Below are 27,451 nucleotides of genomic sequence, written 5' to 3'. Positions count from 1 at the left end.
CCTCTGCTGATCCCTCAATGACAATGCAGAAGGCTTTTGCCATTACTTTAATAACAGCAGATAGCACAGATTGAAAGTAATAATTATGAAGCACCACATAGTGGAAGAATAGTGTAAGTTCTATATAATGTCAATATTACTATGGAAGGTATAGCTATTCCACAACATGTAGTCTATTATTTCAGTACAATTTCACTTTCAGGATAATTTAAAAAACTATTTCAAAGATGAAATGCTCTTGTTGAAATATATCTTGGAAATTCTATTGAAGGAAACACTTAAACATAGAGCAATAGAAAAGTGCAGGACAGAAACAGTCCCTTTGGCCCATCTAGTCCATGCTGAACCATTTAAATTGCCTACCCCATCAACCCGCACCTTGACCATAGCCCTGCATATCTCTGCAATCCATGTACCTTTCCAAACCTCTCTTAAGTTTTGAAATCAAGCTCATATATGTCACTTGTGCTGGCAGCTCATTCTACACTCTCATGAGCCTCTGAATGAAGTAGTTTTCCATCATGTTCACCTTAAATGTTTCACCTTTCAACCTTAACCCATGAACTCAAGTTGTAGTCCCAACCAACCTCAGTGGAAAAAAACCCGCTTGCTTTTACCCTATCTCTACACCTCAGAATTTTGCATACCTTTATCAAATAAATAGTTATAAAATAATTATGTGTGTAATTAGAGGTTGTAATCTTTGAGGAAGAGACTCGCTGCTTGGAGGTCAAGGTCAGAATTTGCACAAAGTTGGAATTTTTCTATGTGACCTGTAACATTCAGTATTGTATTACACACTTGAAATGTGTGCAATATTTCCTGTAACAACACACACAAAATGGTGGTAGAATACAGCAGGCCAGGCAGCATCTATAAGGAGAAGTACTGTCAACGTTTCGGGCCGAGACCCTTTGTCAGGACTTTTTTCCTGTAATTTGTTTTGTTATATTTAAAAGCCAATGCAGTACTGTGTGTACCCACAATGCAATGTTGTTTGTAGCAGTTTATAATCCCAATTTTTACCAATGAAAAATCATGATTATGTGATTGCAATACTTTGGGAAATTTATAAGCTTTATTATTGCAATGTTTGCTATGTAAATGTAAACATCAAGAGATTTAAAATTTTTTTTAACAGAATTATGATGTTCAGTTCAGCTTTTTTCAAAACTTTTTAATATTTCAGATATATTATCACATTCTGTTAACTTAATTTTGATGTCAATTCTTATGTTTTGGTCAGCTATATTAGATTGGTTTTTTCTCTTAAATTGTAAAGCAATTTTTGTGGATTTTTCACAAATTATTTTCAGCTGCAACATTCAGTGTGTTTTTTTCACTAATAATAATGGATTCTTCATTTGTTTTATGGTTTTATCCAGACTTATTTTTGCAGAATGTAATTTGCTATTGAAACCAATTTGTCATCCAATTTTATGATTGTTCAAACCCTTTCTTATTTTTTTTGCATAAAATCAATGTTTAACATTTACATAACTTTTGACTTTTCAGGTAGATGCAACTATATAAAATTTTCTGCATGCTTTTCATATAGTTATGCATTGTCAATAGCTTTAGCATGCAGTGTTGTGACACTAATGTGGCTGGTACATACAACATGCCAATATTCTATTGTAGAACTCAGCAAAAATACTTTACACCATGAAGACTGGGAAGAATATTTCAAACTACATTTGTGTTGTCTTATTGTTTAACTTTACTGCAAATTAAACTGCAGTGAAGTTAATTGCATGTATTGTTGCATGTTCTGTTGTGCATTTGCAATTCATTCTTTGAGAGGAGCTGTATTGAGCAAAAGCATTTCACAATATAAAGCTGCAATATTCACGGCAAAATATAATATTTAGTGATTGGAGTTCAACAACAATCCATGAGTCATTATTGACAAAATATTTGAAACTTGCTTGTTTCTTTTCTCTTTTGTGCACGTTTTACACAATAGCTTTGTTGAATTGTGTTTGCAGTAAGTAGCACATTAAGTTCAAGCTTATTTGGAAGAGTTTGGATCACTTTCTATTCTGCATGCTTCAAACTTTAAACTAAATTTATTATCAAAGTACGTATAAGTCACCATATCCTACCCTGAGAGTAATTTTCTTGTTGGCGTTTTTGAAGAAAATACAAAAATCACAAGAGAATTATCTGGCATATGTGTGAATTCTAGCAATAGTTAAACATAGATAAATACAAAATGAATCATTGGGCATGAATTACTAAATCTAGTTTTCGGTAAGTGTGAGATGTTCCTTTTTGCTAATTTTGCTTCAGTTTCATCTTCTTGTACTATACTCCTTTCACATCTTTTCTAGTCTTCCTCATCAATTCTCTAAAAACTTTCTTGACTGCTACAAATGCTCTCAATGGCCACTTGTTTAGGCACTTCCTATATGTCTTGTATATGTCGTGGTCCTGTACCTCCTGTGTATGTTCATGGTCCTGTATGTCCAGTGTCTGTTTGTGGTCCTATATATCTTGTGTATGTTCATGGTCCTGCACGTCCAGTGTCTGTTTGTGGTCCTGTATGTCCAGTGTCTGTTTGTGGTCCTATATATCTTGTGTATGTTCATGGTCCTGCACGTCCAGTGTCTGCTTGTGGTCCTCTATGTCCTGTGTATGTTCTTGGTCCTGTACCTCCCGTGTATGTTCATGGTCTTGTATATCCTATGTCCGTACGTGGTCCTTTATGTTCTGTGTCTGTTCGTGGTCCTGTATGTCCTGTGTTTGTTTGTGGTCTTGTACATCCTGTGTATGTTTGTAATTTTCTGCTGCTGCAGCCCACCCACTTGAAGGTTCAATATGTGTGTTCAGAGATGTCTTCTGCACACCACTTTTGTGACATGTGGTTATTTGAGTTACTGTCTCCTTTCTGTCAGCTTGAACCAGACTGGCCATTCTCCTCATTAACAAGGCATTCTTGCCCAGAGAACTGCCACTCACTTTTTTTTTGTTTGTCGCAACATTCTCATTAAACTCTTGAGACTGTTGTATGTGAGAACCCCAGCAGATCAGGAATTTCTGAGATACTCAAACAACACCAGAAAGACTATTGTTCCACAGTAAAAGTCATTTAAATCACATTTCTTCCCCATTCTGATGTTTGGTCTAAACACCAACTAAACCTCTTGACCATGTCTGCATGCTTTTATGCACTGAGTTGCTGCCACGTGATTGGCTGATTAGATACTGTATTAATGAGCTGGTGTAGAGATATATCTAAGAAGTGGCCTCTGAGTGTATATTCATGACAGCCTGGCCTGCTGCTTGCCTTCCACTTCCTGACAGACTGAGTTCTCATTGAAGATTTGGCCAGATGATCTAATGGAATGCCAGAGCAGGCTGGAGGAGATGAATGTTCTACTCCTTTCCTAATCAGCAGATGTTCCCATTTGCAGTGATAGTGAAATTTATGATTTTCCTGTCTTTCTCCAAAATTCACTGGCCTCCTTTCTTCTCCATGAAAACACTTCAGTCCATAATTTCAAGATTGTTTAAAGTCATTTCCTATACTCAAGTTTAAAGGAGAATGAAATAATTGTTACTTCAGATCCGATACAGTCTTTGGAAAGAAGTTCTTTACTTACTTGATTTAATCTTAAATATTCAGTATTGGTACATTTGGTATTTGTAGGCTGAACAAAGGTCTGCAAGGTAAATACTTGTTTTTGGAGTTTCACTTTCACTCAATACTTTCTTTGTGCATGATGTGTTTGATTAATTAGATGAATGAACGATGCATGTCTGATAAAGTTACAGCTTCTGGCTGGTGGGAAATGAGTTGCATGTTCAATGTCACTCTTATTCCTCATTTGTAGGAGAAACTTTGCTACTCTGGATTGAAAGGGATTCCCCAGGAAGAGGAAACGTTACTGTTGACTGGCAGATTAATGGGCAATATGTCCAAGAGAATTTTGTGGATTTTAGGGGGACTCTTTTTCTCTCTGAGGTAAATGATAAGTAAGCATGCTTTGTGAAATTTACATAACATAATTAGTTACTTCCTTTGTTTAATGTGCACACCTGTTAGCCATAGTGACATGATAACAGAGCAGTTGGTGTAACGCTGTTTCAGAGCTAAGGTTCAATTCCTGGTGCTGTCTGTAAGGAGTTTGTACATTCTCCACATGTCCGTGTGGGTTTCCTCCAGGTGCTCTGGTTTCAAAGGCGCAAGGGTTAATTGGGTCCCATAGGTGTAATTGGGTAGCACAGTCTCAGGCCAGAAGGGCCTTTTACCGTGCTGTATCTCTAATTAAAATAAAAACTGTAGATATGGAAAATCCAAATCAAAAGAGAAAATTCAGGAAGCAACCAGCAGATCAGATCAGGCAGCATCAGTGGGGAGAGAAGCTTTTACAGGTCAAGGAAGCTTCATTGGATTGGGAGAAGTGAGAAGGCAAGCATGTTTTAAGTTGCATGGGGAGGGCTGATAACACAGATCCTCTTTCAAGGTTGTATTGCAATTTTTTTCTTATTGATCTTAAATTTTGATGTTAGTCTACATTTGGACCTATGATTTCCTCTTTGTTTTCTGTTCATTCTGTTCATTCTCTGATCTACATACCCCTACAGGGCATTCTAAATGCATCACTTCTGGTCCACATACTCGAGGATGATATCCCTGAAGAAAAGGAGGAATATGGAATTATTTTGTCAAATGTCAGAACTCAAGGTAACGAGTCATAGATTATGTTTGTGAGATACAGGTCAACACGCACAAAATGCTGGCGGAACACAGCAGGTCAGACAGCCACTATAAATCGATAAATAGCTGACATTCCAGACAAAGACCTTTCATCAGGACTGGAAAGGAAGTGGAAAGGTGCCAGAATAAGGTGGTGGTGGTGGGGTAGGGAACGAGGGCCAGCTGGAAGGTGATAAATGGAACCAGGTGGTGGGGAAGGAGGATGAAGTAAGAAGCTGGGAGGTGATAGGTGGCAAAGGTAAAGAGCTGGATGGGAAGGAAACTGATAGAAGAGGAGGATGGACCATGGGATGAAGGGAAGGAGGACAATACATTTGGTGGAACTAAACATTGGCAAATGCAGTAAACACTCACTGAGTCAGACAGCATCCACAGTATGAGAAATGAAGTTTACATTCAAGGTCGTAGAAGATTTAGAGGAATACCTGAAGTTCCCTAGTCTGCTGAGTGTTTCTTTCATTTTATGAATCATTCTAAATGTCTCCCTCAGTGAGGTTGGGTGAGAATCTGATGAAGGCATTTTCAAAAGCCGATGCCTGAAGAATGTGACATCCATCATTGTGGACCCTCACCACCCAGGACATGGCCCCTTCTCATTACTGCCATACAGGATCCTAAAGACATACACACAAATGTTTCAGGAACAGCTTCTTCCTCTCCACAATCAGTTTTCAACAGTCTATGAACACCACTGAATTATTTTGCTCCCTTTATTTTTTATATAATCGTATTAAAATGTATAGTAATTTTTATATGTTTTGCATTGCACAGCTGCTGCCAAACAACAAATTTCACAATATATGTCAGTGATAATAAACCCAATTCTGATTCTTAAGAGAACTATGGGAAAATAAACAAGAAAGGAGGAATTTTCCCCTCAATTCGACCCAATAATGACATGGATTTTTATGAAGAGTGATTTGTGGCTGAATTAGGGTAGCTTACTGTCGACAAATTTGAATGGCAATTTCTATCTGTGCTAATAGCACAAGCAGCAGCAGCATGAACAGTGAAGTGTGCCATCTGGGTTAACAACCAACACGCCCAAGGCTGTGCTGGGTACGGCCCACAAGCGTGATCGCACATTTCAGTACCTGCATTCTGCATAATGTTCAGCAGAATGTCAAAAGCAACAGCAACAACAACAGAACAAAACAAAACAAACAGCAAAACAAGCCCCTTCCCACCGCATCCCACCCAACCACTCATAGACACAGTCAGGCTTCCAGCCCCAGGGCAGGCCAGCTTTAGGCCTCTGGTCCTAGGTCCTGGATTCAGACTTGCAGACACTGAGCCTCTCATCTCCAGTCCCTGACCTGGACTTACAAGCTTGACCACTGGCCTGTACCTCCGGACACGCCAATTTCACTCTTCAGCCTTCGGGCTTTCAACCCCCTGATTTACCAAGCTCTGGACCTTGACCTTTGACTTTGTCCTCTGACCTTCACCGACCGCTGGGAATCGATCCCAGTAATGATTTGAAGTATAATGGTTGCACTGATAATTAATCTGTGTGTTAAAGAAAAGTAACAGATTTTCTTTCTCTCTTCTTTGACAGGCATTCCCTCAATGGGGGCTGCTGTTCTTGATAGTCTGGGATACAAAGCCATTCTTACAGTGAAAGCCAGTGATGACCCATATGGAATAGTGACATTCTCTGAATCATCCCGCTCCATTTCTGTTAAGGAAGGCAACAGCGTCATTCATCTCTTTATCAGGAGGGATTTTGGAACCCTTGGTAATGTACTATCGTTCGTAACAAATTAAGTGCATCAAATGATAAACATGAGATTCTGTGGGTGCTGGAAATCCAGAGCCACAGGCAGACAATGATGGAGGAGCTCAGGTCAGGCAGCATCTATGCAGGGGCTCCCAGTGAAGGGAAGAAGGTCATTACATAGAAATTCATCACCGGTCTGGGTACCAAAGGGGTGACGTAAGTGCTGTTACATAAATTCATTTTGGTTACATCTGTTGTATGAGTGCCAAGTGTGATGAATGGCAAAGCCTTGGAGCGTAGTGAATGTTTGATGGCTCTGGTCCTGTACATGCTGGAGCTTAGAAGAAAGAAGGGGGGATCTCATTGAAACCTTTTGAATATTGAAAGGCTAGATGGAGTGGATGTGGAGAGGATGTTTCTTATAGTAGGTGAGTCTAGGGATAGAGGGACTCAGAATAGATGGACGTCCATTTAGTACACAGATGAGGAAGAATTTCTGTAGCCAGAGGGTGGTGAATCTGTGCAATTCTTTGCCAGACATGACTGTAGAGGCCAAGTCATTGAGTAAATTTAAAGTGGATGTTGATAGGATCTTGATCTCTAAGGGTTTCAAAGATTACTGGAACAAGGCAGGAGAATGGTGTTGAGAGGGATAATAAATCAGCCATGATTGAATGGCAGAGCAGACTAGATGGGCTGAATGGCCTACTACTGTTCCTATGTCTTGTGGTCTATGGTCCAGATGAACAGGGGGAATTTGTAGTACATGAATTCTTAGTCTTGTGCTGATTTAAAAAGAAACAAATTTATTAAGTGATACAGAGCGCTCTCTCTCTCTCTCTCTCTCTCTCTCTCTCTCTCTCTCTCCCCCCTCCCTCTCCCTCCCCTCTCTTCCTCTCCCTCCCTCTCTCTCTCCCCCCTCCTCTCTCTCTCCCCCCCTTCCTCTCTCTCTTCCCTCCTCCTCTCTCTCTCTCCCCCCCTCCCTCTCCCTCTCAAGACATTCCATCATTAACTATGTCAATGATATGCCAGCTTTTCGATTGTGGATGCATCCATGTGCATTTGAACTTGTCTGGCAATCTGAACAGTGTGTTACTAATGCACAGTTTGAATTCTGTGCACATTGAGAGGAGCAGTAGACCATTACTGTTACTGAACAGTAACTCCTTGCCAACCCGAGCATAGCAACAGCAGCTTATCGGAAGTTGCCACCCTACTGATGGTGGTTTTCAGCTCACTGCAGAATGCCTCCTTGACTTTGCTGGGATTAGTCAGAGTTGGGGCATAAACGTTGACTATGGTGAGGTGGCGCTTTCCTTGCAGAGGTGTACACAGTGTCTGGGTTCAGTCATTTACAGCAACAGGCAGGGTTGGTAGCTTTGCTGTGAGGCAGTTCTTGATAGTCAAGCACACACCAGATTCTCTTCGTTCTTCTTCGGGCCTGCCAGACCAGGAGAATGTGTATCCTCCTTTCTCTTCACAAAGCGCGCCCTCTCCAGTGAGTCGGGACTCCTGGAGAGCCGCAATGTACATGTTGTAGTCCTTGAGCACACAAGCAACAAATGTAGTGCGTCTCTCTCTCTCTGGGTGATCAGAGTTACCACTGTCCAACAGAGTTCATATGTTCCATGAAGCGACGATCAGATTCTGCTTGTGATTCTTACCGCTGGAGTCGGACCTCCCGCCAGCCGCGGCAGACTGGCCAGGTTGGTGTGAGAGGGCTTTGTTTGAGCCACCTTTTCTAGGCCCTTCCCTAATTGTAAGGTGAGCAGTGCCTCTCTAACAGGGCTGCTCAGACGCAGAGGGTGCTGCCTCACCGGATCTCCGCTCTGTAATCCATGTGCGACCACTCTCCCCCTGCTGCCTGCGTGCAGACTTGTGACTACGGCTCCCAGCAGCTCAAGCCTACAGCTTCGCCACTTGTCCATCGCTACAGGACTGGGGTGTGTGAGGATACTCTACTCCTCAGAAAGGAACAGCGTGTGTGTGAATGGGTTTTAGGTGAGTAGGGGGTTACACAGGTCCAGACCCACACTCTCGACATCCCCTCCTGGATCCAGTGGCATGGTGGGGTCCAAGACGGCTGGGGGAAGTTCTGTTGCAGTGAATGGCCAGACCAAGCTTCGATGCAAGGGATGCCCTTTCTGCGCTTCACGGCACGTGCTTGCTAGATGGCCGTTGACCCTACGAGAGGGTTTGCCGCTCTTTGACAGGTCTTGTTTTCCGTCCTGCAGGGTGTCTAGCCTTCCTGCTCACGATGGGGAGCCAGTTCAGTTGCTGACCACCCGACCGTGCGACTGGTAGTACTGGGTTACATGGGACCAGTAGCTCTCCAATGGGTGACCTGACCTCTGAGCAGAGTAGGAGTAAGGCCTTCCAGCAATTTGAGCCATGCCACTCCAGCATCCCTGACAACCCCTGATTTAACCCTAACCCAATCATGGGACAATTTACAATGACCAATTAATCGACTAAGCAGTACATCTTTGGACCATGGCAGAAAGCAGAGCATCCATGAATTTCACAGGGAGGATGTATTGAGACTTCTCACAGAAACACATCAGAATTTAACTCCGAACTCTGGAACAGCCTGAAATAGAGTAGAGTCATGTAACTGCACATCTGAAATAATTCCTCTCTGACATCCCACAAGCTTTCATCCATTTCATCAATGTTGATTTGCGTAGTTATGGTGGAATGTTACTTAAAGACTGAGATTGCAATTCCATTTCAATGGTTCAACGGTTCATTTATTATCAAAGTATACAACTCGGAAATTCTACTTCTGCAGATAGCCACAAAACCAAGAAAAAAAAAGAACAGCGACACGATCATCAACCCTTGAACTCCCCTCTCCCACACAAAGAAACGAGAAAGATCAGGCGGAAAGCACAATATAGAAAGCTATAGGACTGAAAAAGTCTGTAGTCCATATCCATGCCTAAAAGCACAGAAAAACCCCAGTCACATTCTCCGGCACAGGGCTCGGCCACACAGGCTCCCCTCTCCAGCAGAAGAGCGATCCCGCCAGTGATCGAATCGCAGGCAGCTGCCGCTCACCTTCCCCATTTGCCATGATGTTTCAGTCTTCCCCGTTGCTTTAATCAGTGAAATGGAGTCAAATGTCTCCTCGCCGCGAGGCCGACTGCCTCCCAAAATCCTCTCAAAGAAAGCAAACCGCTGAATCACCCAACTATGTCAAAACTGCAAATCACAGGCTCCCACAGTGATTTTCTGTTGGAGTCCATTTCTGTTGTCTCTCCTTTATGGAAGTTTTCTTTTGTTCTTCAGGAGCCATTAACATCACATTTGAGACAGTCAAAGGATCTTTGCTCCGTCTGAACCAAACTGATGATGGATCTCTGGCTGAGCCTGGTTTGGACTTTATGCTCACATCTGGTTTTGTCATTATGGAGCAAGGAGAATCCACTGCAGCTATAAATGTCACAATTTTAGAGGTAAATTGAAACTCTTTCCAGAAAACTTCTATGATTCAGTATTGGTTTATTGTTGTCAATGTACCAAAATGAACTTCAGTTGATCTTCGTCTAACATACCGTAGTTTGTCCCTCATACTGTTCATACAGTTCAAAACAGGGCATTGAGGTAGAATAAGGTAACACATTAATGTTGTGGAATAAAGTGTAAAGCTACTGAAAAGTGCAAGGGAGGTAAACGATAAAGTGTAAGACTATAACGAAGTAGGTTGTGAAACCAAGAGTCCATTTTATTGTACAAGTGGCCTGTTCAAATGCTTGGTAGCAGGATAGAAGTAGTCCTTGAGCTTGGTGATGTGTGCTTTTAGCTTTTGTATCTCCTACCCAATAGGATAGAGGAGGATAGAGAATGTCTGGGGTGGATGGGATCTTTGTTTGTGTTGCTGCTTTCCTAAGGCAGTGAGAAGTGTTGACAGATTCCATGGAGGGCTGACTGGTTTCTGTGATAAGCCCATAAGCTATGGGAGCAGACCCCCTGAGCCTGCTCCGTCATTTCATCATGACTGATCCAATTCTTCACCCAGCCCTGATCTCCTGCCTTCTCTCATATCCCTTTGTGCTCTGACCAGTCATGAATCGATCAATATACACAAAGACTTGGCCTCCACAGCTGCCTGTGGCAAAGAATTCCACAGATTCACCACTCTCTGGCTAAAGACATTCCTCCTCATTGCTATTCTAAAAGGATGTCCCTCTAATCCGAGGCTGTGTCCTCTGGTCTTAGACTTTTCCACCACAGGGAACATTCTCTTCACATTCACTCTATCAAGGCCTTTCAACATTCGATAAGTTTCAGTTAGGTAACTCTTCATTCTTCTGAATTCTGAATACAGGCCCAGAGCCATCAACTGCCCGACATGTGACAACCTGTTCAATCCTGGAATCATTTTCATTTTCGAGAACCTCTTTAGAACCCCGTCCAGTTTTATCACATCCTTTCTAAGATAAGGGGCCCAAATCAGCTCACAATACTCCAGGTGAGGCCTCACTAGTGCTTTATAAAGTCTCAACATTACATCCTTACTTTTATATTTGAGTCCTCTTGAAATGAATGCTAACATTGAATTTACCTTCCTTACCACTGAATCAAACTGCAAATTAACCTTTTGGAAATCCTGGACAAGGATTCCCAAGTCCCTTTGCATCTCAGCTTTTTGTATTTTCTCTCCGTTTGGAAAATAGTTAACCCTTTCATTTTTTACCACCAAAGTGCATGACCAATCATTTCCTGACACTGTATTCCATTGTCATTTTCTGCCCATTTTCCTGATCTGTTTAAGTCTCTACATTTTCAAAACTGCCTGCCCCTGCACCTATCTTCATATTGTCTGCAAGCTTTGCAGCAAAGCCATCAATTTCATATTCCAAATCATTGACATATAATGTAAAAAGAATCGGTCCCAACTCAGACCCCTGTGGAACACCACTAGTCACTGGCAGCCAATCAGAAAAGGCTCCCTTTATTCCCATTCTTTGCCTTCTGTCAGTCAGCCACTGCTATATCTATGCTAATACCTTTCCTGTAATGCCATGGGCTCAGAACTTGTTAAGCAGCCTCATGTGTGGCCTTCTGAAAAATCCAAGCACACAACATCATCTAATTTTCTTTTGTCTATCCTGCTTGTTATTTCTTCAAAGAATTCCAACAGATTTGCCTGGCAAGATTTTACCTTGAGGAAACTATGCTTACTGCGGCCGATATTATCATGTGCCTCCAAGTACCCTAAATCTTATCCTTAATAATGGACTCCAACATCTTCCCAACCACTGAGGTCAGGCTAACTGGCTTATAGTTTCCTTTCTTCTGCCTCTCTCCCTTTCTTGAAGGGTGGAGTGAATTTACAATTTTGCAGTTTTCAGAACCATTTCAGAATGTAGTGATTCTTGAAAGATCATTACTAATGCCTCCACAATCTCTTCAATCACCTCGTTTGGAACCCTGGCTTGTAGACCATATGGTCCAGATGACTTAGCTGCCTTCAGACCTTCCAATTTCCCAAGAACCTTTTCAATAGATACGGTAACTTCACACACTTCATGACCCCTGACACCTGGAACTTCCTGCATACTGTTAGTATCTTTCACAGTGAAGGCTGATGCAAGATACTTACTCAGTCTGTCCATCATTTCATTGTCCCTTATTACTACCTCCAGCATCATTTTCCAGCCTTCTGATATCCACTCTCACATCTCTTGTTCACTTTATGTATCTGAAGTAACTTATGGTATCTTCTTTAATATTATTGGCTAGCTTACTTTCTTATTACATCTTTACTTAAAGACTTTTTTGTTGCCTTCTGCTGGTTTTTAAAAGCTTCCCAATCCTCTAGCTTCACACTATTTTTGCTCTATTGTATGCCTTCTCTTTGGCTTTGACTTGTTAGCCACAATTATGTCATCTTTCCTTTAGGATGTATATATCCTGTGCCTTTCGAATTGCTTCCAGAAATTCCAGCCCTTGTTGCTCTGCTGTCATCCCTGCCAGTGTTCTTTTACAATCAATTCTGGCCAACTCCTCTCTCATGCCTCTGTAATTTACTTTGCTCCACTGTAATACTGATGCACCTGACTTTAGCTTCCCCTTCTCAAATTTCTGGGTGAACTTGATCATATTATGATCACTTTCCCTAAGGGTTCTTTCACTTTAAGCTCTCTGATTGATTCTGGTTCATTGCATAACCCAATTCAGAATAGTTGATTCCCTGTTGGGCTCAACCACGAGCTGCTTGAAAAAGCCATCTCGTTAGGCTCTTTAGAAAATCCCCCTCCTGGAATCCAGAACCAACCTGATTTTCCCAATCTAACTGCTGCTGAAGTCCCCCATGGCTATTGTAATATCATCCTTTTGGCATGGATTTCTAACTCCTGTTGTAATTTGTAGGCCACATCCTTACCACTGTTTGGAGGTCTGTATACAACTCCCATCAGGGGATTTTCACACGCAGTTCCTTAGCTCTATCCACAATGATTCAACATCTTCTGGCGCTATGTCTCATGATTTGATTTAATTTTTTACCAACAGAGCAACACCGCTCCCTCTGCCTTCCTACCTGTGCTTTTGATGCAACAGGCATCCCATCTCTACTGGAAGTTCCGGGAGTCTCCCACATGTTCCATGACGCCCACAAATTATTTGCAATATCCAAGAAATCGATTTTTTGAGAGCAAGCGAGAGGGGCAGGGAGAGGGAGAGAGACACAGAGACAGAGAGAGCGAGTAACAGACCTAGCGAGAGAGCATCCTGATTGGTCTCTCTTTGTGCTAAGTAGACCTATCAGTTTTCTCTGTGGGTGGGCTTTACAGTTGAACTCTCTCTTTCTTTCATTGTCCATCAGTTCAGTTTAATGTTCTGTAGCACCATGTTCCAAAAAAAGAAAATGTAAAACATACTTCACCCAAGACTACACTAAAGTGTACCCCTGCCTAATAGGGGTCAAAAATAATAAGAGTGTTGCTCGCTGCACTGTTTGCAACAGTGAATTTTCTATTGCCCATGGTGGGTTAAATGACTGTAAAAGACATGTTGGGGTGAGTTTAACAGGTGTCATTTGTTTATTAACATAGCTAACGTTATTTAAACAAGCTGGCTAGCTGCTAAGGAGCTACTCTGTTGATGTCCTACGTGATGAGGCCAAACTCCCTGTAGACTTGCTTAATGTTGTAAAAGAATAAAAAAAACAACTCCATGATAATATAATATAATTGAGAATCTTGTGAATCTGATGTCTTGCAAAATTAACAAATTCATTGACACAGATTGCTGTGAGGGTGAGACTTCCGGCAAAATGCTCAAATCTGCCAAGCAAGCCACATCACAATACAAAGAAAAGTTTCCAAAATAAATAGAAAAGCTATTTGCATTAGCATTTAGCTATTAGCATTGAGACTGCCAACAAAATACTCAACAAGGAATGTATATATATATACATTCCTTGTTGAGTATATATATGTGTGTGTGTGTGTGTGTGTGGTGTGTGGGTGTGTAAGTGTAAATAGTTTCTATATGTGACCAAATAAATTGTTGTTTTCTTTCATAATCCAATGCCCTGTTTACACACACCCTTGGAGGTCAGCCGGGGGTGGTGGGGGGAGGATATGGGATTGCAGGGAGCGGGGGTGGTGGTGCTATCTCCCTGAAATGAGTTTTTGCAGAGTGGGATATCTGATACAAGTTGTATCCTTGTACATTAAGCTCCCTGCTATAATCCTCTTTCAGCCATGATTCAGCAATGTATACAGCATCATACCTGCTAATCTACAACTGTGCTACAAGTTCATCTACCTTATTCCATGTACTGCGTGCATTCAATTTTAACCCCTTCAGTCCTGTATTCACCCTTTCGATTTTGTCTGCCTTTTACATTGCAACTCATCCTATTGACTGCAATTTTGCCCCATCAACAGCCTCTCCTCTCTGCACATTGCCTCTGTTTGCAAACCAGCTGCCTCATCTTCAGCACAGTTATCCATCTTTCCTACGATAGTTCTTACATTGAAATATATGCAGCTCAGGATTCTCATCGCACTATGCTTAATCTTTTGACTCTGATTGCGGTGTGCTGAGGTATGCTCTCAACACTGCAGTTTCTTGCAGTCACATGCGGAACAGTATCAATCTAGATAGGATGCTTTCTATGGTGCATCGATAAATATTGGTAATAGTTGACAATGTCACCAGTTTAATTGTGCCATCAAGTCTGCTCCTTTATCTTATGATCTTCTAGTCTTCTGCAGTATCTATGTGCTTGTTACTTTTAATTTTTCTTTGATGGGAAATGGATATTATTGGCAAAGGCGGCATTGCTTGTCTGCTGTAGTTGTGCCTGAATTAAAAAAGATAGTGAAGTGTAGAACGTAGAGCAATGCAGCACAGTATAGGCCTTTCAGCCCACAATGTTGTGCTGACCTTTTAACCTACTCTAAGGATAATCTAACAATTCCCTCCCTCATAGCCCTCCATTTTTCAAAATTCGAAGTAATTTATTATCAATGTACGTATATGTCACCATTTACAACATGAAATTTGTTTTCTTGAAGGCCTTCAGAGTAAAGAAAAAGAATAGAATTAATGAAAAAGTGCACACAAAGATTGACAAGCAAACTATGTGTAAAAGAAGACAAACTGCAAATATATTAATAATAATAAAAATAATAATAATAAATGAGCAGATAAATAATACTAAGAACCTGAGTTGACATTTAGCCCATAAGTTGTGGAATATGTTCAGTGATGAGGTGATCTTTCTATCATCAATACGCTGTAATAGTGGGTCTGCTATCATATAAGTGTCAGGCCTGGTAAAGATCCCAGATAAGGGCTGATAAAAATTTGGTGAACACAATTGGGTTGGAGGGTTACACTGCTGTGATGGGGAGAGATGAGACCATACTTTGAGGTGCTCCATTGTTTGGGGTCGACCATGGATGTTGTGTCCCAGCGTCTTTGTGATAGCAAACCTGGGCAGTGTGATATGGAGAGCAAGGCGTTGCCCATGTAGCAGGCTCCCCCTTTGCACACAACTAATGAATCCAAAGGAGACCGATACAGTTTGGCACCAGCAGCATCACAGGAGTTGCCAGTCAGTGTTGAACTTAACATAGGACTGCCTTAGGGAGTCCAGTTCTGCTCTGGATATTTTGCTCGGGGTTTGCTCCCGAAGCTTTCCCCGTGAGTGAGTATTCCTGCAAGGCCGTGAGGGCTTGAGATCAGAGTTTTCCTTCTTCTAGATGAGCTGCCAACCACAGTTGACGAGCCCCATTTGTCAAATGCAACTGGTTTTAAGGCATCAGTAACCTGTCTTTGTCCCTTGTCCTGTCAGTAGAAATGGTTCAGCTGGGCTTAGTAGCTAAGCCACACGTGAAGGCCAGGAGCTGGACTTGGTTGTCAGAGGCTATTTGAGATGCATGCCATTGGGATGATTTAATAGATAGTGGGAGTTTATCCCTGCTACCTCCCCTGGCCATGACAACCTTAAGGAACCTGAGGCCATAATGGGACAAGAAAATGGGGATGAGGATTTCAAATCAGTTATTATTTTAAACACATTACATTTAAGTCACCTCAGAAACAAAACTAGACTTAAGCAACCTATTCTCATACCAAAATCTGCATTGAACTCTCTCCAGTATCAAAAGTATCCCTTATAACCCTTTATTCCCCAGGTTTTAATGTGAAAATGTATTAAATATTGATGGGGAATGCCATTCACTGTGTCTTTTCGGATGTTAGTATTTCATTTTGCTCTTGTGGTTAGACTCTCAAAGTAAATGAATGTGTGTATAAAAGGAGGGTTGGGGGGAGAAAATAGCTTGTCCAGTTCTTTTGTGATGGTATTGGGTTTGCTGCCCGTGAAGTTTTAAACTCAAATGATGATCTTAAAACCTATTGGACATAAATCGCCAAGAGTGCTCTCACTAAAGGGAAATTATACTGTAACTACCCAATCTTTAAAGACTAGTTCACTTCCCTGTTTCTGTCATGTTTCTTAATGTTCTTTAACCACTCCTAAAATGCCTGGACTTCTCTCTGTGCTTGTATTGTTCCTCTGCCCCTTGTGTGACTTCAAACACATGTGATATTCTTTCATATACCTTTTAACACAAACGGTCTAAAAGCTTCCTGGAGACACAGATCCCAGGGACCTACAATAAAAACTTCTCTAAGTACATCATCATCATCATGTGGTGTGATGTGGGCAATGATGGTCTTCTATTACATGATTGTTATTGGCAAGTTTTCGTGTAGGTTTGCTGCTGCCTTCTTCTGGGCAGTGTCCTTACAAGAAGGTTGAATCCAGCCATTATCAATACTCTCAGAGATTGCCTGCCTGTCAGCAGTGGTCGCATAACCAGGACTTGTGATATGCACCAGCTGCTCATACGACCATCTACCACCTGCTCCCATGGCTTCATGTGACCCTAATCAGGGCTAATCGAGCAATAGATCAATTATCTCCATCTGGTCTGCAAGCTTTGAACTAAACAACTCAGCCACAGTTGACAGTTTTGTAAGAAGCCCAATTAAATAACCCATTACCTTATACTGCGCCTCTTCAGCAATAAGACAAATACTGTGCTATAAACAGTGCTTGTATGCAAAGCTGAGTTTTCAACTTCCAACTGGTTAAAGCTTACTATTTGCATTTTAAGAACTGAAGGCTGGCTTTGGTTATGACCAGAAGTTAAAGAACAATAGCTGGAAGCTTATCTTGCAACTGTTTGATCTTTACAACTGGCAATGGTTGATTTTTAGAAAACTGAGCTTGGCACAAAAGTGGCCCCCGGCCAAGGAAGTGAATATCTTGTCATGCTTTCAGTATGCAATTTACAGCCAGTGAATTTGCATTCTCTGAAATGAAACAGAAACAAAATAGATCTCAGGAGGGTTTGGAGAAAATTGCTGGGAGGTATTTTCCAAACCCCTTTTCAGATAATCTCAAAAATATTCTGCTGATGATTAAACAAACTAAAAGATTATCTGAACCCATGATTGAAGACTAGATTTATTTCGAGATCTTTCTAGAGCAGGGATTTCCAACCTTTTTTATGCCATGGACCCTTACCATTAGCCGAGAGGTCTGTGCACCCTAGGTTGAGAACCTCTGTTCTAGAGGAATTAACCCAGTTCTAGCAGGCTACAATCAAAATCAGGTTTATCATCATTGGTGTGTAGTGAAATTTATTGATTTGTGGAAACAGTACTGCGCAAGACATGTAAAAAATACAATGTTAAAATAAATTACTATATAGTGTGAAAGGGAAAGTGTAAGGGAATGTTCATGGCTTCATGGGCCATTCAGGGATCTGATGGCAGAGGGGAAGAAGTTGTTCCTAAAGGGTTGAATAGCATACACAAAAGTGCAGGAAGAACTCAGTAGGTCAGACAGCATCCATGGAGAGGAATGAACAGTTGACATTTCTGGCCACATCTTCAGTCTCCCATACCTCCTTCCTGATACTGATATTGAGAAGAGGCTGTTCCCCTCGTCCTTAGTGATGGATGCCACTTTCTTGAGGCATCATCTTTTGAAGATGTCCCCAGTGATGGGGAGATTTGTGTCTGTGATGGAGCTGGCTGAGTCTATATCCTAATTCCTGTGCATTGGAGTCTCCATACTGGGCAGTGATAAAACCACTCGGAGTATCTAGAAGATGTGCCTACTAATACTTCAAAGCATTGCTCAGTTATGCATCCTTGAATCCTAATGTTTAATTGAATCTGCATAGTCCAGCAACATTTTTCATAAGAAAAACCCTTGACAGGTTTGCATAGAATAAGTACTTTTTATATCTAATACTGTAGGTGTGAAATTGGCATATCCGCTGATAGTCTCACACACTCAGAGCTGCATTTGCAAATCAAGTTCAAGTTTAATTGTCATTCAGCCACACACAAATACCCATGAATACAGCCAAATGATGTAGCGTTTCTTCAGGGCGTAGGAACAAAACTCAGTACTAACAGTCACACACAGCACAAATCACATAGAGCACATATAAGATAGCAGTAAACATATTGTCATACAAAAACAAACACAAAAAATATAATAAAGCCCAAGACCCTGAGTTTGTAGATGTTGTTGGCAAGAAGAAGACCACTGTAGACAAACACAACCCAGATGAGTGAACACTGGAGGGCAGCACTGACAGCCCTGTATGGATGCCATGTACACGGTACCTCTCTTGGCAGTTACAGCGGGTGACACTGTGGCATGAGGTTTAGCCTGCAGTACAACTGAAACTATGCAGCTCCCACGTCGTTGGTCCCACCAATAAACCATTGAACGGGACTTGCAGTATTCTACATTAACAATGCCCAATGGGGTCTTGCAATCACAAATGACTGAAGCAATCACTTGTTGCTGGACTGCACACCACCTAGTCATTTAGGAACCTGAGGGACTTTTGACATCTTATTGGTTAGGAGTGGTTAGGGATGCCATCCAGAGTATGTTGCAGCGGGATGGAATCAAGTGAGGATTGAGTCATGGTTGAGGAGGTCTTCGAAGTATTTCTTTCCACTGGATTCATGCCTCTCTGTATTTAGTAAATTGGCACTGGTCTTTGACGGCTTGGTCCATCATGGGTGTGGGTAAAGCCCTCCTCACCATTGAGCACGTTTACATGGAGAGAAGCATTCTTCATTAAGAGCCTCCACAATCCAGGCCTTGCTCTCCTCTCACTGCTGCCATCAGGAAGGAGGTGCAGGAACTTCAGGACCAACACCATCAGGTTCAGGAACAGTTATTACCCTTCAACCATCAGGCTCCTGAACCAGAGGAGATAACTTCACTAAACTTCACTCAGCTCAGTGTTCAACCTACTTTCAAGGACTCTTCATATCATGTTCTTGTTATTTGTTGGTTATTTATTTATTTTTTTCTTTTTTGTATTTGCACTGTTGTTGTCTTTTGCACATTGGTTGTTTGTCCATCCTGTTGTATGCAATCTTTCATTGATTTTTTTTGTGTTTTTCTGTGCTTATTGTGAATGTCCACTAGAAAATGAATTTCAGGGTTGTATATGGTCATCATCATAGCTTGTCACACCAGGCAGCCAGCCACTCTGATGACGTATATGTACTTGGTAATAAATTTATTTTGAATTAGTTGTTATTAAGAATTTAAAGGTCATTATACAGAGTAAGTGGCAGAATTCTTAGTAGTATTTATTTATTTATTGAGCTACAGTGCAGAGTGGACCCTTTGGGACGTGCTGCCCAGCAACCCGAGCCTAATCATGGGATAATTTACAATGACCAAATAGTCTACCAACCTGTCTGTCTTTGGACTGTGGGAGGAAACCGGAGCTCCTGGAGGAAACCCATGTGGGGAAGACATACTAACTCCTTATAGACAAAAGTTCAGAAAGTCGTGGCTCAACAGGCCAGATGGCCTACTCCTGCTCCTACTTCTTACATTCAAAAGTACATTTACTATCAAAGTATGTGTACATTATACAACCTTGAGATTTGTCTCCGGACAGGAAGACGGGAAACAAAGAAACCCCAAAAATACCATATATATGAAAAAATACGGTCTTAATACCCAATGACCAGAGAATTAAAAAAAAATACTATGTTCATAAGAAAATAAAAGAATAAAATAACCCATAAAAAAGACTGAAGAACATCCAATGTGTAATGATAAAAAATATGCAGGCCATAACCAAAAGCATATAGTAATTCTGAACTGAATCTGCAAGAAAGTCCTGTAGTTCAGCGCAGAGCTGAGTAAACATCGTGGAGCCATGATCTTAATTGGCCTGTGCCTTTCCTCGGGCCCTGACAAGTTGATCTTTCTGGCACGTTTACCTTTTCAATCTGGCCCCATGCTTAACTTTCCATCCAAACATCAACCAGCAATCTGAATCAGACAGTAACTTGCCTCAGGCCTTGACATCCTGACCTTTTCAATCCGGCCTGGTGCTTAAATCTCCATCCGAACAACAGGTTTTGCTGTTTGGATACGCTGGACTTCGCTGTTTTGACTTGGCCTGTAAATCTCCATCTGCATGTCCTGCTCTGTAGTGTCTGGGGTCTGGATCCCACGGCTTCGATTTTAGCCTGTGCCCGATCTTCCATGTTTTCCCACGCTCTAGGTGACAGGCTTGCCGCCTCATCTCGTCTTGGTTCTGCCACATCAAATCACCTCCAAGTCCAAAGGCAAGTTAGGGTTATTACTCGCAATGATCGTTTGCCAGAATAAGTGTGGTTAACAAAATATTTAGTTGCTTTCCTTGTTTGTTAGCCACCAGCCAGAAGTCACTGAGGATCAGGCAGTGGTGGAAATTGAACCTGGGTCAATGGTATTGTAAAGCGTTGTGCTAACCACTGTGCTACCCTGCTGTCTTTCTTAGGAACAAAGAGATTCTGAGGCCCATGTCCATTGATCCCTCAAAGTATCTGTGCAAGTTGCTAGGGTGGTTAAAATGGCATATTAAGAGGCAACTCAAGGTTCTTGATGTATTTTCAGATGATATAGATTTGTGTTATTTAAAAAGTTGGTCTGGACTGTTTTCCAGGTGCCCAACCTTCACAATGCAGGGGTCACCTGAATTGTCGTGTTTCTTTAATTATTTCTTTCTGCATCATCTTATTTTAAATCAAGTTAACAAACCTATAGTTTCCTCAGTTATCATCAAGTCACATGGTTGATGCTGCTAAATTTGTTTTTTGTTCTGTGATTCACAAGATACTATTTACTTCGGGAGAGATCTGACTTTGAAGAAGATGTGTGATTGCTTTTGATGTAAGGAAATGTATATTTTTGCAGGATGATATTCCTGAATTGCAGGAGGTCTTTCTTGTGAATCTAACATCTGTGAAGCTCATCCGTTCAGATCAAAGCCTTCTCCCCCCTCGATTGGGTGTGTATTCTGTCTTTATATACCTATGTTATTTTTTATTTAATATCGTAGCATTGAATCTTAGGTTCTTTGAGATTTTTAATATATACTCAGTGACTACTTTATTAGGTACAGGAGTGGAATCTGGTGTGGTCTTCTGTTGCTGTTTGATGTGTTGTGTGTTCAGAGATGCTCATCTGTCCACCCCTGCCAAAGCACATGGTTATTTGAGTTACTGTCTTAACCTTGTCAGCTTGAACCAATCTGGCCACACCCCTTTAACCTCTCTTATTAGCAAAGCATTTTCCCCCACAGAATTGCTGCTCACTAGATTTTTTTTGTTTTTTGGACCATTTCTCTAAACCCTAGAGACTGTTGTGCATGAAAATCCCAGAAGGTCAGCAGTTAATCAGATACTTAAACCGCCCCATCAGGCACCGACATTCATTGCATGGTCAAAGTCACGTAGGTCACACTTCTTCTCCATTCTGAACGACAAGTCTGCATGCTTTTATGTATTGAGCTACTGTTACATGATTGGGTGATTAGATATTTGCATTAATGAGCAGGTGTACATGTATACCTCATGGAGTTGTCATTGTGTGTATATCTATTTGGTCACTTCATCTGAGGTCTTCTACAGCAGCCTGGCATTCCACCCTGAACATTGTCTCATTCTTCTGCTGTGTTCCTGATGTTTCCTTCTTTGGAATATATCCCATCAACCCGCTCTATTAGTTTAGCTTTGATGCTTTGATAGTTCATACAGATTACATATAACAATGCAGCACAGAACAGGTCCTTTGGCCCTCGATGTTCTGCAGACCTTTTAACCGACTCTAAGATCAATCTAACCCTTCTCTTCTACATAGGCTTCCATTTTTCTATTCTTAGAGTTTCTAAAATACTTCTATCTATCTGCCTCTACAACCACCCCTGGAAAGGTATTCTGTTCACCCGTCACTCTCTGTGTAAAATATTTAACTCTGATATCCCCTCATACTTTCCTCTGATTACCTTAAGATTATTTCCCTTTGTATTAGCCATTTTGGCACTGGGATAAAGTCTCTGGCTGTGCACTTGATCTCTGCCTCTTATCATCTTGTACAACTCTGTCAATATTTAGCATAGAACATAGAACATTACAGCACAGTACAGGCCCTTTGGCCCACAATGTTGTGCTGCTCTTTTAACTTACTCTAATGTCACTCTAAACCTTCCATCCCACATAGCTCTCCATTTTTCTTTCATCCATGTACCTATCTGAGAGCCTCTTGTATCTGTCTCTACCACTGTCCCTGACAGTGTGTTCCATGCACTCACCACTCTCTATGGAAAAAAAAACTGCCTCTGACATCGCCCCATACTTTCCTCTGATCACCTTAAAATTATGCCCTCTTGTATCAACCATTCCTGCCCTGGGGAGAAGTCTCTGGTTTTCCACTCCATCTATTCTTTTTATCATCTTGCACACCTCTTTCAAGTCAACTCTTATCACCTACAACCATCAGGCTCCTGAACTGGCATGGACAATCTCATCCATCATCACTCCGAACCCCCTCCACAATCCACAGACCCATCCCAGTAAATGGTCTGCTTATTTTCCCAACTCTAACTGTCGTCTTTGCTATTTCCTGATCTTCACTAAACTTGCTCAGATGTGCTTAATATCATACTCTTGTGTCCAAATTCATCTCATTTACTCTACCAACTCTCTTCAGCACCTTTCAAACTGGCTTCCTTCTTCATGTCTGCTTATCAGACATTTTATTTGTTATTCATTTAATTATTTGTTTTTGGTTTTAAAGCTGTGGTTTTAATTTCCAGATGCGGCAGGACAGGTTTCTGAGATAACTATTAATGCAAATGATGGTGTGAAGGGAATTGTTGAATGGCAACACGTTAAGTAAGTGTGCAAACTTTTCAATAAATTAGGTAAATTGATTTCCTATTGTCCTATTTACCGAGGTACAGTGAAAAGGTTTGTTGGGTACACTATCCGTACAGATCATTTCCTTACAATAGTGCATTGAGGTAATACAAAGGGAGACAACAACAGAATGCAGAATAAAATGTTACAGTTACAGAGAAAATGCAATGCAGATAGAAATCAAGGTACAAATCCACACCATGGTAGATCTTGCAGTCAAGAGTCCATCTTTTCATTCGTTTGTTCTAACCCAGTTTATATGACGTGGCCAGTCGTGGTCTTTCCACGACTACGATTGATCTTTCTACAGAAGTGGATTGCCATTGCCTTCTTCTAGAAGATGGGTGATGCCAGCTATTATCAATAATCTTCAGAGATTGTCTGCCTGGCATCAGTGGTCGCATAACCAGGACTTGTGATATGCACCAGCTGCTCATACGACCATCCACCACCTTTGGTAGAGATGTATTTCCACTCCACCATCCTAATCTTATTGTATTACATTCAATAGTTATTAACAGTGGGATAGGATCTCTCCTTGAGCCTGGTAGTGCATGATAGCTTTAGTGTCTTTTATAATAAGGTTACTTTTACTATGGAATGTTGGTGCATTCCTTAATATGGATTTGTTTAATTTATAACTTCTAAGTGAATTTCATAGTTGAATTCATTTGTTTCATATGACATTTCTATTTATGTAATATGTTGGATTATGGAACAGGTGTCTCAGTAAATACATCTTTCTTATGTTTGACATTGAAAGGGTTTCTTGAAGTTTCCATTAGATCATAAGATTATCAGATATAGGAGCAGAAATAGGCCATTCAGCCCATCGAGTCTGCTCCGCCATTCAAGCATGGGCTAATCCAATTCTTCCATTCATGCTCACTCCCCTGCCTTCACCCCATACCCTTTGATGCCCTGGCTAATCAAGAACCTATCTATCTCTGCCTTAAATACACCCAATGACTTGGCCTCCACAGCAGCTCGTGGCAACAAATTCCACAGATTTACCACCCTTTAGCTAAAGTAATTTCTCCACATCTCAGTTCTAAATGGATGTCCTTCAATCCTGAAGTTGTGCCCTCTTGTCCTAGAACTTTGCCATATTTAATCTGTTCAGACCTTTTAACATTCAGAATATTTCTATGAGATCCCCCCCCTCATTCTCCTGAACTCCAGGGAATACAGCCCAAGGGCTGCCAAATGTTCTTCATACGGTAACCCTTTCATTCCTGGAATCATTCTCATGAATCTTCTCTGAACCCTCTCCAATGTCATCATATCCTTTCTAAAATAAGGAGCCCCAAACTGCACACAATACTCCAAGTGTGGTCTCACAAGTGCCTTATAGAGCCTCAACATCACATCCTTGCTCTTGCATTCTATACCTTTAGAAATAAATGCCAACATTGCATTCACCTACTCCACAACCGACTCAGCCTGGAGGTTAACCTTTAGAGTATCTTGCACAAGGACTCCCAAATCCCTTTGCATCTCTGCATTTTGAATTCTCTCCCCATCTAAATAATAGTCTGCTCATTTATTTCTTCCACTAAAGTGCATGACCATACAATTTCTAACATTGTCTTTCATTTGCCACTTCTTTGTCCATCCCCCTAAACTATCTAAGTCTCTCTGCAGGCTCTCTGTTTCATCAACACTACACCTACCTTCGTATCATCGGCAAATTTAGCCACAAATCCATTAATGTCCATTAATTGACATACATCATAAAAAACAGAGGTCCCAGCACCAAACCTTGTGGAATTCCACTGGTAACCAGCAGCCAGCCAGAATAGGATCCCTTTATTCCCACTCTCTGTTTTCTGCTGACCAGCCAATGCTCCACTCAGGCTGGTAACTTCCTTGTAATTCCATGGGCTCTTATCTTGCGAAGCTGCCTCATGTGCGGCACCTTGTCAAAGGCCTTCTGAAAATCCAAGTACACCATGCATCTCCTTTGTCTACCCTGCTTGTAATTTTCTCAAAGAATTGCGGTAGGTTTGTCAGGCAGGATCTTCCTCTCAGGAAGCCGTGCTGGCTTTCACCTATCTTGTCATGTGCCTCCAGGTATTTCGTAATCTCATCCCTAACAATCGATTCCAACAACTTCCCAACCATTGATGTCAGGCTAACAGGTCTATAGTTTCCTTTCTGCTGCCTCCCACCCTTCTTAAATAGCGGAGCAACATTTGCAATTTTCCAGTCACCCGTACAATGTAGTTTCCCTACATTCAAGTTCAAATTCAAGTTTATTTATCATTCAACATAGCATTAGCAAACCTCCTTCCCAGGATATTGTAGCTAATGCTATTGGGGAGGGTTTAAACTAGATTTGCAGGGGGGTGGGAACTGAAGTAAAGAGGTGGAGGATAGGGTGGTTTGTTCACATGTGGAGACAGCTTGTAGGGAGATAGTGAGGAAGGATAGCCGGATGATAGTGCAAAGATACACTCAATCAGATGGATTGAGATGTGTCTATTTTCATGCAAGGAGTATCATATACAAGGGGGATGAACTACGCATGGAACTGCGATGCTGTGACCATTACAGAGGCTTGGATGTCTCAGGGGCAGGAATGGCTGCTGAGTGTGCCAGAGTTTAGATGTTTCAAAAAGGACAAGGAGGGAGACAAAAGAAGTGGGGGCATGGCATTTCTAATCTGGGTTAGTATCATGGTTGCAGAAAAGGAGGAAGTCTTGGAGGGATTGTCTATTGAGTCAGTGTGAGTGGAAGTCAGAAACAGGAAGGGGGCAATAACTCTACTAGGTGTTTTTTTTTATAGACCCCCAATAGTAACAGAGACTTTGAGGAGCAGATTGGGAGTCAGATTCTGGAACAGTGCAATAATAATAGGGATTTTGTGATGGGTGGTTTTAACTTTCCTAATATTGACTGGCATCTCCTTAGAGTGAGGGGTTTAGATGTGATGGAATTTGTTAGGTGTGTTCAGGAATGTTTTCTGACGCAATATTTAGATAAGCCATCTATAGGAGAGGTTGTACTTGATCTGGTATTGGAAAATGAACCTGGTCAGGTGTCAGATCTCTTGGTAGGAGAGCATTTTGGAGATAGTGATCATAACTCTATCTCCTTCATCATAGCACTGGAGAGGGATAGGAGCAGACAATTTGGGAAAACATTTAATTGGGGTGGGGGAAATATGATGCTCTTAGGCAGGAACTTGTGAGCTTAAATTGGGAGCAGATATTCTCAGGGAAATGTACAGCAGAAATGTGGCAAATATTCAGGGAATATTTGCATGGTGTTCTGCATAAGTATGTTCCATTGAGGCAGGGAAAGGATGGTAGGGTAAATGAACCATGGTGTAAAAAGGTTGTTGAAAGTCTAGTTAAGAAGAAAAAAAAGCTAACGAAAGTTTCAAGAAACTAGGTACTGTTAGAGCTCTTGAAAAATTACAAGCTTGTAAGGAAGGAGATTAAGAATGAAATTAGTAGAGCTAGAAGGGGCCTTGAGAAGACCTTGGCGAACAGGATTAAGGAAAACCCCAAGGGATTCTCCAAGTATGTGAAGAGCAAGTGGGTGAGCTGTGTGAGAACAGGACCAATCAACTCGACAGTGGAAACGTGTGCATGGAATCAAAGGACATAGCGGAGGTACTTAATGAATACTTTGCTTCAGAATTCACACTGAGTCCAGCTCCTTCCGTTTCTGTGCCAATGAGTAACTCGCTAATGATGTGAAATTGCAGTACTTTAAGTTCTTAATGTCCAGCATGGTCTTGTGATCGTAAAAAAAATGTCTAAAAAGGCAATAACTCCTTTGGTTGGCCCGAGTGAAGCTGCTGTGTTCGAGTGCGTTGCCATTTTACTGGAAGCATGAACTGATAAACTGTAACAATCATAGATGGAACAGGAGTGTTAGAAAACTCTTCAGGGTCAGGGCGTTGTGGTCACTGTCTCTGAAATGTTCACCCACTGTGTGATTTGTTACCTGACCTGGTTTATTGCCTAATACCAGATCCAGTATGGCCTCTCCTCTGGTTGATTAACCAATATATTGTGTCAAGAGTCCTCCCTGGACCCATTTTGGTTTGTGGAATTAAATTGGTGGTAGCTGGGTGGTTAAAATTGTAAAATTCATTCCGATGAATCAGGTGTTCCCATACTGGGGTCCAGGAGCCCGTCGGCTAATAGTTGGGCTCTATGGCATATAAAAGGTTAGGAGCCCCTGATATGAACAAGGAGTGCTGTGTAGCAATTTCATTCACT

At 41.5% G+C, this 27,451-nt stretch overlaps 1 protein-coding gene across 1 annotated transcript in view; it reads left to right on the top strand.

The window, feature by feature from the left end:
• adgrv1 (adhesion G protein-coupled receptor V1) overlaps positions 1-27,451 on the top strand; it is a 539,532-nt gene that overhangs the window by 183,074 nt on the left and 329,007 nt on the right. The window contains exons 35-40 of the mRNA XM_059969328.1: positions 3,837-3,967; positions 4,591-4,690; positions 6,282-6,461; positions 9,735-9,901; positions 21,214-21,307; positions 23,114-23,192. Coding sequence (XP_059825311.1) covers positions 3,837-3,967; positions 4,591-4,690; positions 6,282-6,461; positions 9,735-9,901; positions 21,214-21,307; positions 23,114-23,192 — 751 coding nt within the window. The remainder of the gene's footprint in view (positions 1-3,836; positions 3,968-4,590; positions 4,691-6,281; positions 6,462-9,734; positions 9,902-21,213; positions 21,308-23,113; positions 23,193-27,451) is intronic.

The sequence above is a fragment of the Hypanus sabinus genome, chromosome 5 (assembly GCF_030144855.1).
Source record: "Hypanus sabinus isolate sHypSab1 chromosome 5, sHypSab1.hap1, whole genome shotgun sequence".
NCBI lineage: Eukaryota > Metazoa > Chordata > Chondrichthyes > Myliobatiformes > Dasyatidae > Hypanus > Hypanus sabinus.
The sequence above is the reverse complement of the archived record's forward strand: the minus strand, read 5'-3'. Positions and strand labels throughout refer to the sequence as shown.